This window comes from Pecten maximus, unplaced genomic scaffold, assembly GCF_902652985.1.
Source record: "Pecten maximus unplaced genomic scaffold, xPecMax1.1, whole genome shotgun sequence".
Classification (NCBI taxonomy): Eukaryota; Metazoa; Mollusca; class Bivalvia; order Pectinida; family Pectinidae; genus Pecten; species Pecten maximus.
The window spans coordinates 19,858-34,520 of NW_022982974.1; the positions used below are offsets into that span (position 1 = coordinate 19,858).

The window sequence follows — 14,663 nt, forward strand, 5'->3', positions numbered from 1 at the left end:
CTTGTGATTTAATTACACAACTTTACTAAAGTAAGCACTCTAACGGGTTCCATGTTTGGTGCTTAGATATAAAAACCTACTGATGTATCTTCTGTTGATGAACCCAAACACTACTTTGACATTTGCAGCATGGAGCTCTTGAGAGTTCTGTTAACAGCGTCATCAGGTGGATTCCAACCTTTATCTGCCGTTTCGATCCGTATGCCAAGACGTCCTCTGGTTAGCGAGTCAGCAGCGGTGATCAATCACTGCTCGTTGTTGTCAGGTCAGCCTAAAGTTCGGCACATCTGGTCTGTACTATTACCAGCATGCTGTCCTCGTTGCTATGTTCCTGACAGCTGCCTTTTATTTTGAGCCCGTCATTCTCACTTTCTGAACCAGCTTCCACACCGTGAAGGGAAACCCTCGGACACAACCCTCTACCAGAAACAACCAAGTATTCCATCCCTACTGTCTACACTGCTCTGTAAGCTCTTGGTATTTGCCAGGTTTAATTTTGTTCATTTGCCTCATCGCACCCTTCCTCCCACGGAGTTATCAGTTTCAAGATAGTCAACGACTATATCACAATGTCACAATATCAGTGTGGTATTCACTACATCAGGAAAGCCAAGACGTTTGCGAGTCTGCTCTCATATCCCAGGACGGTGCTCGGCTGCTTAAGATCATGTGACATGGTGTGGAAGTTGTGTGTTCCTTCACTCCTGTTCTCACATTCTCCAAGATATCGATTAAGGCAGCCACAATCTTGTTGGGTTTCTCTGCCACAACACAGGGTACAAGCTGGATCTTCAAAAAGACTCCATCTACATAAGTTCCCTTGCGCTCTGGAAGATTCCATCGAGTCAACTGGTGTCCAAGTTCAACTTCTCAACTTTTGCGCCGTTTTACTCCTCTGATCTAACCACTGTAACAGTTTCCCTTAACTTCTGCTCTACTCTACTGCTGGAATAGTCCACTCCCAGTCCTTATCTACCAACACAGGTTCCATACGATTTCCTACATCTCCAGCTTGTTCTCTGCTGTGCCACACGCTGACCATTTTCGGCTTGTCCTAGTAACCACTCCATCTTCCCGTAAATGGCTGTGTCTGGAATCGTTCAGCGTCATGGTGAATCTACAGTCGGACGTCTCGACATTTGTAGCTGAAATGTCTTGCTTTACATTACCTACTGCTGTGAACCTTGGTGGTACCTTCAATTGTAACTTGCTGACCCATCTCTTGGGGGATTCAACCGGTGTCAGTTGTAACTCGTGCAGCCTAAGGGCCAAAGACAGCCTAGGAAGACCATCGTGTTGGTACAACCAAGCATTGAATTCCCCAGGCATCCCTAGCTTGTCGATCCTTTTCATCCATTCGTTAACTCGTTCTTCGACCTCTTTTCGGAGAGGGTATCATCGTACAAGCTGCTTGAGCATTTCTTTGAGTTGTTAACGATAGATGGTATTTCCTCCCTTTGAACTTGAAGGATGAGCTGTCCTGTCAACCGCCTTTCCTGATGATCATATACCATGCAAAGCTATACAATGTACCTCGATCAGCTTGTGAGCAAGGATATGTTTTAAACTGCTCTACAGATGTGGAATACATGTACTTCTCTTTTGGAACAAAACAACATTCTGCTCTCTTCCGATTGTTCCTTTTTTCAACATCCTCTTCAGGAGTATCCACAGCCTGGACACTTCTTATACGCACAGTATAGCAGTGCACTCGGACTAGGTGCTGTGCTCTTCCTTCCAAGACGACTCTCCCAATTTCGATGGGGTACTACTTGTATGTTCCACGAATATAATCCTGCGACAGTTTCCCTAGTCGAGTTGCTCTGTCTGCGTCACAATGTGTGTTTCTCAAATTGTGCTACCTATCTACTCTACCTACCTACTCTACCTGGAGCTTTCCAGTTGGCTTTAACACTCATCCGCCAATATGTTCTTAGCAAACCCAAATAGTTTTTGACAAACTATTTTCTTCTTCTAGTTTTGGGCTTCCTACCAGGTCGTTTTCTTTCAGCCATTTTTAGTTTCTACTAATTTCAAAGTTGTTCAATAATGATTACAAGTGTTATTATCACCTCTTTATATGAACATCAGTAAAATCATTTCAGCACACGTTTTCAATTACGATTTAAGCCTGAACTTGAAATACAGATGGTAAAAGTTTAAACCAATGTTGCCATTAAGCTTGGCAAAATAGTTGTCATATTAAACCAAACCTAGAATATACTTAGTATGTTTGATATCTGATTCTGAATTTCAATTTCAGTTAACTGTTAATTTGACTTGCTTTTTATCGTGTATTGTTATCCTTTTGGTAAATTACAGACCTGTAATATGATTTGATAGGGTGACCAGAGGTCATCTCTAATGAGGACCTTTCAAATAAAACTAAACAGGGAAAATGGCGGTGGATTGGCCATAATGTGTAAAGCACCAGCAAACGTCACTCCGAAGGCATTGGACTGGAACCACCAAGGAAGAAGGAAAGTTGGCAGACCCAGGCAGACTCTGCAAAGGAGCACCGAAGCTGAAATGAAGGCAGCCTGTATGACAGGGGCCGAACTGAAGAGGGTCTCTCAAAACCGTGTCTATTGGAGGAGTGCTGTTGCAGTCCTTTGTTCCCGAGAGGAACCAGAGTCATAAGTAAAGTAAGTAAGTAATAAGATTTGGTAGCTTTGTCACCTCAATGTGTGTAAAACACACATCAGAAAAAAACAATGGATTTTATTTTCTTGAGTAAGTGATACATAGTGTATAAAAGTCTAAACAGAATAAATCATAGAGAGGACTCAAGTAAATTAAAACATCAGTTTATAATTACTTACTAAGCGCTTGATTTACATACAATATAACAAATGAGTGTTCCCACAGCCTATATATTGCATTGTACTGCACTGCTTTGTCTATTTCACTAAGAAACAATAAGAATACGTCATATCATTCATTCTGAAACCATGCATACCATTTTCACAATGTATCAAATAGCTAAAGCGTATTACATTTTTATGTGCATTAAATGTCAACATGCCAAGCTAAAGCATCTCATTGTTGTCTGTAATCACTATCTAAATCTCCTGTATGTCACTCTCCTGCCTGCAGTTAGAATCAAGACAATTCTGCTATTCAAATACTGTTCAATAACTCTCTCCAATTAGTCCTGTAGGACTTGTACAATTGCTGACAAATTCTAGGACTTGTACAATTGCTGACAAATTCTAGGACTTGTACAATTGCTGACAAATTCTAGGACTTTTACAATTACTGACAAATTCTAGGACTTGTACAATTGCTGACAAATTCTATGCTGACAAATTCTAGGACTTGTACAATTGCTGACAAATTCTAGGACTTGTACAATTGCTGACAAATTCTAGGACTTGTACAATTGCTGACAAATTCTAGGACTTTTACAATTACTGACAAATTCTAGGACTTGTACAATTGCTGACAAATTCTAGGACTTGTACAATTGCTGACAAATTCCAGGACTTGTACAATTGCTAACAAATTCTAGGACTTGTACAATTGCTAACAAATTCTATGCTGACAAATTCCAGGACTTGTACAATTGCTAACAAATTCTAGGACTTGTACAATTGCTTACAAAATTCAAACAGTCATCTCTTTGTATCTGTATATGGTTTTGCCATTAAAAAAATGTGAAAAAAAGATGAAAAATAGAATAAATTGCTAAATGTTGATGAATGTAATAGAACCGTGGTCATTATATAGTCATATAGTGACCACAGTGACAAGATATGACAACATGTGCCTGATGGTATCAAGACAATGCTATTGTTTAAATAACCAGAATCTGCAGTAACACATCCACACATCCATACATCCCAGGGATCACACTAGGCACATAGAGAAGGAATATCAAGTATTGATGGAATGGATATATCATATAAATGAGATCACAGCACTGCTTTGAAAAGCTATAGTTCGAGATGTATGGTAAGGTAATTATCAATCACTGGTAAGTTGGTATTCTGCTGGATACAAAAGTCTGTCAACATTATCCTGGATACTACAATGGACATGTACAGTTACCATGGAGTACATGGGTCTGGACAGTTACCATGGAGTACATGGGTCTGGACAGTTACCATGGGATACATGGGTCTGGACAGTTACCATGGAGTACATGGGTCTGGACAGTTACCATGGGATACATGGGTCTGGACAGTTACCATGGAGTACATGGGTCTGGACAGTTACCATGGAATACATGGGTCTGGACAGTTACCATGGAATACATGGGTCAGGACAGTACTGAAGCCAGACTTCAAGATGGCCGCTGTCTACCTGCATCAGAGCTGTATATGTGGTTAGCTGAAATGTAGAGCAATAGTTTTAACACTTTAAATCAGACATAACACAATCCTACCACATCAATGTTAACATTTTACTCTGATTTGTAACTCATATAAAAGCTTCAAACTTAGATGTCTGGGGATCAATAGGTGACAACAGGAGAGAAATAAAATCTCCGGATTTGAGAATAAGGTATACATTGTAATTATGTAATTTATATAGTACATACCTTATTGAGGACTGGCCTGGACGATAAAACGTTGTGAAGTCCTTTTATTGATACACCCTAAAACAAAACATTTAACCCCTTCACCAAAAATCAAAATATTCTAATTTGAAATCTGCCTACAAAGCCCCCAATTATAGTGTCTGAATAATGTTTATCATGCTAAAACCACCAATCAAACGTACCAGGCAATCCACATGTTATGGTGGTCATTTAATTACATTGATATAAAATTTAATCTAGAACAGTTATAGAACTGTTGTCAGGCAGCTGACTAATAAATATCCATGCTCCTCAGATCAGTCTACTCTGATTTACATTCCACCCCAAACACTTAATTTAGATAAAAAGATGCAAAATCAAAAAGATTTGGTCTACAGACAAAGGGACATAACTGAATAAAACTGATAGAATCAGACTACTCTGATTTACATTCTACCACAAACAATCAAAAAGGTTCTGCCTACATACAAAGGGACATAACTGAATAAAACTGGTAGAATCAGTCTACTCTGATTTACATTCTACCACAAACAATCAAAAAGGTTCTGCCTACATACAAAGGGACATAACTGAATAAAACTGGTAGAATCAGTCTACTCTGATTTACATTCTACCACAAACACTTAATTTAGATAAAAAGATGCAAAATCAAAAAGGTTCTGCCTACATACAAAGGGACATAACTCAATAAAACTGGTAGAATCAGTAGTACAGTAACATGTATCTTTATTGACTACTAAGTGTATTGACCAGTACCTGCTGTGTCATATTGCCCATACAGTGGTGAGCAGGTGTACGCCTATCGTCAAGGAAAAGTGGCGCTGACCAGTGGTCATAATTGGTCTCCAGTATGTACCAGCCATTAGCACTCTCCATGTCCCACACATCTACTACAAATTCCCGTGCCCGTGTGATGACACATCCCTAATAATCAAGGACAGAAATTATGGCAGTTTAATACAACTACAGGTATGGAGTTGACAAGTTACAGCCAAGTTCATAGCGGGACAAAGCTAAAAAAATAATAGAAATCAAACATACTGAGTATTGCAAAAGCAACACATGTCCCTCTTGCGGCCCCTCCTAGCTATTATGGTCATTTGCACATGTTTGAAATTTGATCCAAATCCTTAAGGAATGAAGCCCTAGGGCGCTAACTTAAAATTGAAATGGTGACCTTGACCCAACAACCTTAACACTCATATTTTATAGATATTATGATCCTAAATAAGAGTCTTCATAGTTTGATGAAAATGCCTCAAAGACTCCACTAGAGCCCTGAAAAAGATTTTCTAAAAAAGTTAAAAAAGTAACAGTGACTTTGACCTGCATCCGACCACCTTGTCTGATATATATTGGTGCTAATATATAATTGGGTGAAGTTTGATGAAAATCCCTCAAGGAATGAAGACGTTAGAGCATTGACAAGGTTTTCCTAAAAGTAGTAACGATGACCTTGACCCAACAGCATTGAAATTCAAACTTTTCCTAGAAGTTATGGTCCTTTATCATTGTCTGAAGTTTTATCAAAATCCTTCAAGGGATGAAGCTGCTATAGAGCTGGCAAAGGATTTTCTAAAAATAGTAACCATCACGTTGACTTTTACCCAACAGTTTTATAGTTCAAACCTGTCCAAATTATCATGGTCCTTTATCATTGCCTGAAGTTGATAAAAACCCCTCAAGGAATAAAGTATTCCAAAGATTTCTAAAGTTTTATTGGCCTTTCGAAAATCTGATGGCTGACTAACATCAGAACTCCTACCATAGTGAAAACGAGGGGAAAAGCTGACCCACCTTCAGGTCGGCATTAAGTGTATGTTTTTATCTATTCAATACCTTCCTGTGGATAGAAAACACACATATATGGAAGTATTGGTCATTTTTAACATACTTGACCATACAGGTACATGTTTACATGTCAACATATATGTCATTCTACTCATTCTATGATCCAACTTCTAGTCTCAGACATTTCATGGCCATATTTGGTATTGACAGGGCTCACATGACCTGGCCAGATCTCACATGACCCAAGGTAATCTTCATGCGGAAAATAGTTTCCTGTGAGACTTTAATCATCTGATTCACATTAAAATAAATAATGCAGCTAATGTTAGTTAGCCAATATCAGATTTTAAAATGGCTGACAAAACATCAGAAACCTTCGGATTAGAAATGAAGCTGCTAGTACACTGACAAGGGATTTGTTTAGAAATGATGACTTAACCTTAACCCAACCTTACACTCAAAATTGTCCGAATGATCCTTAAAATTTGTAAATTTGTGAAGTTTTATCAAAATCTCTCAAAGAATGATACCGTTAGACTGTTGACAAGAATTTTCTATAAAAAAAATTCACTTTAATTGACATTGTCCTTGACACAACAACTGCAAAACTCAAACTTGTCCAAAAATTATGGTCCTTCATTATTGGGTTAAGTCTAATCAAAATCCCTCTAGAGTGGAAACAATCTTTGGTGTTTCATACATACATAGTATACAAAACAGATGGAGAGAAAAACCATAGTCCTCCCCTCCCCCTCCTGTCTGACTGATAGAGGACTACCTGGGGGTAGTAATGGTTATCTAACTGACCGGCATCAATAGTTACTAGTATACTGTCAGAAAGTGCCCCACGATGTGTTACGAATCTAGTATTTGTAATTAAATATTGATACCTGTTGATAAAGTCCTGAGGTTTTATTGCCACCAAGTATGAAATAGGCTGGGGCCAGCATCTCTTTATTTGACAACATTACTTTTGCCTCCAGAAAGCCTGAGGCTGACTCCATTACTTGTCTTGTCAGGAAGCCCATCCATTGCCCCGTACGTTCTCCAAGGATCCACTCCATCAGTCCTGTAATAGATATCACTAGGTCATCAGACAGTCACAATATACCATCAGTCCTGTAATAGATATCACTAGGTCATCACACAGTCACAATATACCATTGGTCCTGTAATAGATATCACTAGGTCATCAGACAGACACAATATACCACCAGTCCTGTAATAGATATCACTAGGTCATCAGGCAGTCAAGCAAATCCTAGCTAGCAATTTTTAAAATTTTGGAAGTACAGGAAGAAGTCTTAGTGAAACTGGCCAAAAAGATCTAATGTCAGGACCAATAAAGCAAGCAAGGGATTAAGCCTGAGAGAAATATTTCACACAGAACTTAAAATAATGGGCAGAAACCAAATATCTATTTTCAGTAAGAGTGACCTCGGCTTTTGACCTTAGGACCTTAAAAGCAATCCCAAGCAATAACTTTCTGTGAAAAAGCATTGAAGTCTAACAGGGATCAGTCCAATACTTATAACTCAAGATATTGTGTTGAAACAGGGGTGGTCTGACCAAATGACTGACTGACAGGGGATTAAAATAAACAGGGACGGTCTGACCAAATGACTGACAGGGGGATTAAAACAAACAGGGACGGTCTGACCAAATGACAGACTGACAGGGGATCAAAATAAATGGGACGGTCTGACCAAATGACTGACTGACAGGTGGATTAAAACTATGTATATACTTACCTATGTAGCCACCATCTTTATTGAATCTCTCATTCATAGTAAGTGTAAATAATTTCTGAAAAAAAAAGGACAAAATCTTGAATTTCTTTTCAAAATCAATCTAAGGATCCTTTCCCATTAATTCTATTAACAGTTTCATATTAATAGACATCAAACAGCAAGGGTAAAACACATTTAAATAACTTTAGTTATACAGAGTACTTATACTTTATTTTTTGCCACTACCATTAAAAACTGTGCTGAAAATGTTCAAAACAATCATGTAAGCATGATATGAACAGTTTTATTTGAAACTTACAAACATAACCTTGTTAATCTAGATACTATAGAGTTGTAAAAAAACAAATAACAATAATGCAATGGTAAACAAGTCCCTAGGCCTCTTGGTTATTGAGAAGAAATTGTTTGAAGTTTTTAGCCTATTTGACCAATGTGACCTCATTCATTTGAACAAATTTGGTAGCCCTTCACCCCAGCATGCTACAGGCCCAACATCAAGTCACTGAGCCTCTTGGTTATTGAGAAGAAGTTGTTAAAAGGAAAAATAACAAGAGATCCCAGAGGGATCTTGGCGCCCACCATTGAATGATCTTTATAGGTTCCATGTCAGATTGATCTTTTCCCTACTTTTCCCTTCCTCTAAGTCTTACTTATCTGTGAAAAATCAGAAACAGCCCTCTAGTACTTTTCAAACAAGGGGAACCTATATACAGAATTTAAGATTTAGCTATAATGGCTGTCTGTCGGCCATGTTGTTTTCGTATTGGTCCCAATATGCAAAACTAGGCACTGAGGGGAACCTACATATGAAATTTGAAAAAGATCCCTTCAGTACTTTCACAGAAATAGCGATAACAAACTTCAATTGTCAAAATCCGAAATGGCTGCCTGTCGGCCATGTTGTTTTCTGATTAGTCTCAAAATGCAATATGCATAACTAGGCACCGACGGGAACATGCATATGAAATTTTAGAAAGATCCCTTCATTAATTTCTGAGAAATAGCGATAACAAACTTCAATTGTCAAAATCCAAGATGGCTGCCTGTTGGCCATGTTGTTTTCTGATTGGTCTCAAAATGCAATATGCATAACTAGGCAATGAGGGGAACCTGCATATGAAATTTCAGAAAGATCCCTTCATGACTTTCTGAGAAATAACAATAACAAATTTTAATTGTCAAAATCCAAGATGGCTGCCTGTCAGCAATGTTGTTTTCCTATTGGTCTCAAAATGCAATATGCATAAGTAGGCATCAAGGGGAACCTACATATGAAATTTGAGAAAGATCCCTTCAGTTCTTTCACAGAAAAAGCGATAACAAATTTCAATTGTCAAAATCCAAGATGGCTGCCTGTTGGCCATGTTGTTTTCCGATTGGTCTCAAAATGCAATATGCATAACTAGGAACTGAGGGGAACCTGCATATGAAATTTCAGAAAGATCCCTTCATTACTTTCACAGAAATAGCGATAACAAACTTTAATTGTCAGAATCCAAGATGGCTGCCTGTCAGCCATGTTGTTTTCTGATTAGTCTCAAAATGCAATATGCATAACCAGGCACAAAGAGGAACCTGCATATGAAATTTAAGAAAGATCCCTTCAGTACTTTCACAGAAATAGCGATAACAAACTTCAATTGTCAAAATCCAAGATGGCTGCCTGTCGGCCATTTTGTTTTCCGATTGGTCCCAAAATGCAATATGCATAATTAGGCACCAAAAGGAACCTACATATAAAATTTGAGAAAGATCCCTTCAGTACTTCCTCAGAAATAGCGTTAACAAACTCCAATTGTCAAAATCCAAGATGGCTGCCTGTCGGCCATGTTGTTTTCTGATTGGTCCCAAAATGAAATATGCATAACTAGGCACCAAAGGAAACCTACATATGAAATTTGAGAAAGATCCCTTCAGTACTTCCTCAGAAATAGCGATAACAAACTCCAATTGTCAAAATCCAAGATGGCTGCCTGTCGGCCATGTTGTTTTCTGATCGGTCCCAAAATGCAATATGCATATCTAGGCACCAATAGGAACCTACATATGAAATTTGAGAAAGATCCCTTCAATACTTTCTCAGAAATAGAGATAACAAACTTCAATTGTCAAAATCCAAGATGGCTGCCTGTCGGCCATGTTGTTTTCCGAGCGGTCCCAAAATGCAATATGCACAACTAGGCACCAAGGGGAACCTACATATGAAATTTGAGAAAGATCCCATCAGCAATTTCTCAGAAATAGCGATAACAAGAATTGTTTACGGACGGAGGGACGGAGGGACGGACGGACCACGGACGCAGGGCGATTTGAATAGCCCACCATCTGATGATGGTGGGCTAAAAATTTGACACCGGCCGGACAGACGGACAACGAACGCCGCACCACGGCATAAGCTCATTTGCCTTTCTGGCAGGTTAGGTAATAAAATACTTGTGTAAATTTGACGCTACTAAGGATTCCCTGACTGTGCTTACAAACAACCACACTGTACTTACAAACAACCACACTGTACTTACAAACAACCACATCGTACTTACAAACAACCACACTGTACTTACAAACAACCACACTGTACTTACAAACAACCACACCGTACTTACAAACAACCACACTGTACTTACAAACAACCACACCGTACTTACAAACAACCACACTGTACATACAAACAACCACACTGTACTTACAAACAACCACACCGTACTTACAAACAACCACACTGTACTTACAAACAACCACACCGTACTTACAAACAACCACACTGTACATACAAACAACCACACTGTACTTACAAACAACCACACCGTACTTACAAACAACCACACCGTACTTACAAACAACCACACTGTACTTACAAACAACCACACCGTTCTTACAAACAACCACACTGTACTAACAAACAACCACACTGTACTTACAAACAACCACACTGTACTTATATTATACAAACAACCACACCGTACTTACAAACAACCACACTGTACTTACAAACAACCACACCGTACTTACAAACAACCACATCGTACTTACAAACAACACACTGTACTTACAAACAACCACACTGTACTTACAAACAACACACTGTACTTACAAACAACCACACCGTACTTACAAACAACCACACCGTACTTACAAACAACCACACCGTACTTACAAACAACCACACTGTAAATACAAACAACCACACTGTACTTACAAACAACCACACCGTACTTACAAACAACCACACTGTACTTACAAACAACCACACTGTACTTACACACAACCACACCGTACTTACAAACAACCACACTGTACTTACAAACAACCACACCGTACTTACAAACAACCACACTGTACTTACAAACAACCACACGTACTACAACAACCACACTTACCCACCCACAAAAAAACCCCCACTTACACAAAAACCAACCGGACAAAACAACCCCACGGGTAAAAAATAAAAAAAAACCACACCGGACGAAAAAACAACCACACGTACCTTAACCAAAACCCAAAACCCAAAAGGGGGGTTTAAAAAGGTTTTGCCGGGGGGGCCAGAAGCCCCAAGGGTTTCCGCAAAATTGACCCGGGGGGGGAAAGGAAAAACCCCCCCCCCGTTCCCCCCCCCACCCCCCCCCCCCCCCCCCCCCCAAACCCCCCCCCCAAACCCCCCCCCCCCCCCAAGGGCCCCCCCCCCCAGCCCCCCCCCCAGGGGCCCCCCACCCCCCAAATCCAAAAAAATATATACAATAATTTTTTCCCCCCCCAAAAATTTTTTAAAAAAACACATACTTTTTCAGAAAAAATTTTAAAAAAGGGACAACAAGTCAGATAGATATTACACTGTCCAAAACAAGAGTCGTAAAAGATCTTACACTGTCCATACAATTGTCAGTACAGATCTTTCCTGTCACAATAAAAAGGTTTTAACAGATCTTAAAACTGTCACATCGTATCAGCCCAGATCTTACACTGTTTACATACAGAAGTCAGTACCGATCACCCCTTTACATACAGTAGGGTCAGTTTCAGATCTTTCACTGTCACATTTCAGTAGCAGACAGATCTTTCAAATGGCACCCAAATAAAAGTCAAAGGGTCTTCCTGTCCCTTTCCCTAAGCAGACGATTTACATGGTACCCCTACCGTAAGCAGTAAAGACTTACAAATGCACATACCTTAGGTCCGAAAAAACTTACCTGGGGCACATACAGTAGTCAGACCAATTCAAGTAACAAACAGTAGGGCAGCATATTTTCAAAGTTTTTAACCCTACAGGAGTCAGACAGATTTACATGTAACCCAAAAAATAGTCAAAAGATCTTTCACTTAAAAACAGTAGAGTCAGTAAAAACTTAAAACTTTTACAGAAAGTATCAGACCCGATCCCTTTCACTGTTTACAACAGTAGTCAATACAGATTTTAAACGGCCCTTTCAGAGGTCGGGGAAAAGTCTTACACTTGGGGAACAACCCCTAAAAGTCAGGGAAGATCTTCACCGGGCACAACAGGAGTCAGGGCAGATCACCCCGGGAAAAACACATAAAACCGACACAAAGGTTCCCAAAAGTAGTCAACCGACACACTTCAAAGAGCAGACCGATCTTACACGGGCACTACAGTAGCAAAGACTTTCACGGGCACAAAGAAGTCAGAAGGGAACACGGCACATACGAGAGCGACGCACCGTCCCCAACAGAAGCAGACAGACACCGCACACGGATCAGAACAACACCGACAACAGAGCAGACGATTTACATGAACAAACAGACAACAACACACGGAACAACAGAGTTCAGACAAAAACAGTAACCAAAAGAGTCAGACAGACCACGACATCAGTAGAGTCGAAGACTTTTCACGTCACAAGTAGCCGAAGACTTACACGTCAAACGTAGTCAGACAGACCACGGCCCTACGGAGCGACAGACACCTTTTCATACGAGGGCAAAGACACACGCACAAAGTAGCAGACAGACTTACACTGAACATAACAGAGCGACTACCGAAAAAACAAAAGTCAGCAGACTTACACCAAAAGACAGACGACTACAGCACAAAATAGGCAGAAGACACACGCCAACGGCCCCACAACCACGCACAAAAGTAAACAACAGACTTTCACTGCAAAACAAGGCAGACAGAAAACGCACTACGTAGGGACAGACTTACACGTCAAACCAGAGAAAAACAGATCTTAAACACTGCAATACAGAGAGGAAAAAAACTTACACGCACAACAGAGCGACAGACCTACTCTGACAACAGGCGTACGACTTACACGCACAAAAGAAGCAGACAGACACACTGTCCTACAGGAAGCGAAAGACTTACCTGCACATACGAGTAGACAGATCAACGCACAACAGTAGTCAGACAACAACGCGCATACAGTAGTCAGAAAAACCAATGCACACATCCAGAGGCAGACAACTTTCAGTCACAATACAGTGGCGGACACCGGCACAACAGAGAGCCGACAACACCTGTAAAACGAGAGGCGGTACGATTTACACTGCCAACAGCGAGCAGACAGATCACACGCCCCAACAGTAGTCCGACAACACACGTCACAACAGAGAGACAGCTTAACGCACCCATGGCAGTACGAACAGTCAAACAGAAGTCGACAGATCTTACACTGACACTACGAGAGCAGAACGACTTTCACGTAACTAAGGTCAGAAGACACACGTCACAACAGAAACAGACAGAACAGGAAAACGAGCTACAGCCCCTGAATACGTACGACAACACACTGCACCTCAGAGACAGAACTTACCTGACATACAGTAGGGAAAAAAGACTTTACACGCCCCCATACAAAGCAGAAGACTACCGCACACGAGAAGACAGACCTACCCGCACAAAAGAGCAAAGACACACGTCAATACGTAAACGAAAAGACTTTCACTGCCACACGACAGAACAGAAGCAGACAGAACCTGTCACATCAGGAGCAGACAGTCTTCTTGCCAACAAACAGAAAAAATCACCGAAAAACAGAGAGCAACAACCCTGTAACAACAGAAGTCAGTAAAGGCTTACACTGAATCAGGGCAAAAAACCACACTGCCAACAGGAGCAGACAAACCCCGCCCCATCGAAGCGACAGACACACGCACAACGAGAGTCGAAAGATCTTAACGGCACAAAGATCAGACAGATCTTCACTGCACTACAAGCAGACGATCTTACACTGACCAAAAAATGAAAAAGACCACCACCAACAGAGTCGAACGACTTACACCACATTCTGCAGACAGTCTACCGTAAAAAAAGTGAGCAGACAGTCTTACACTGACAAAGAGACATACAACAAACCCCGCATCAGAGCAGACGATCACGCAAACAGAGCAGACAGACACCTGCCATTACAGAGTCAACGATCTACCGCAATACAGGAGTCAGACAGATCTTACACCCCCCCCATACAGAGTCGAAAAACACACGTCCATACAGTAAACGCAGATCTTTCCTGTCACTACTACAACAGATCTACCGCACAAAAAGAGGTTTCAACAGACACACTGTCCATACAGAAGGGGAGAAAGATCTTTCCTGCACAACAGTAGCAGTACGACCCCTTTAC

General features: G+C 40.4%; 1 protein-coding gene across 1 annotated transcript; it reads right to left on the bottom strand.

Moving 5' to 3' along the window:
• Positions 1–2,667: 2,667 nt before the first annotated feature.
• Positions 2,668–8,137, bottom strand: LOC117321214 (acid ceramidase-like). Its single transcript, XM_033875680.1, has 5 exons — positions 8,086–8,137; positions 7,225–7,403; positions 5,300–5,467; positions 4,544–4,600; positions 2,668–4,332 (listed from the first exon to the last, which is right to left on the bottom strand). The coding sequence occupies exons 1-5, from the start codon at positions 8,120–8,122 to the stop codon at positions 4,243–4,245; spliced, it is 531 nt and encodes a 176-aa protein (XP_033731571.1). The 5' UTR covers positions 8,123–8,137; the 3' UTR covers positions 2,668–4,242.
• Between the last annotated feature and the right edge of the window lie 6,526 nt (positions 8,138–14,663).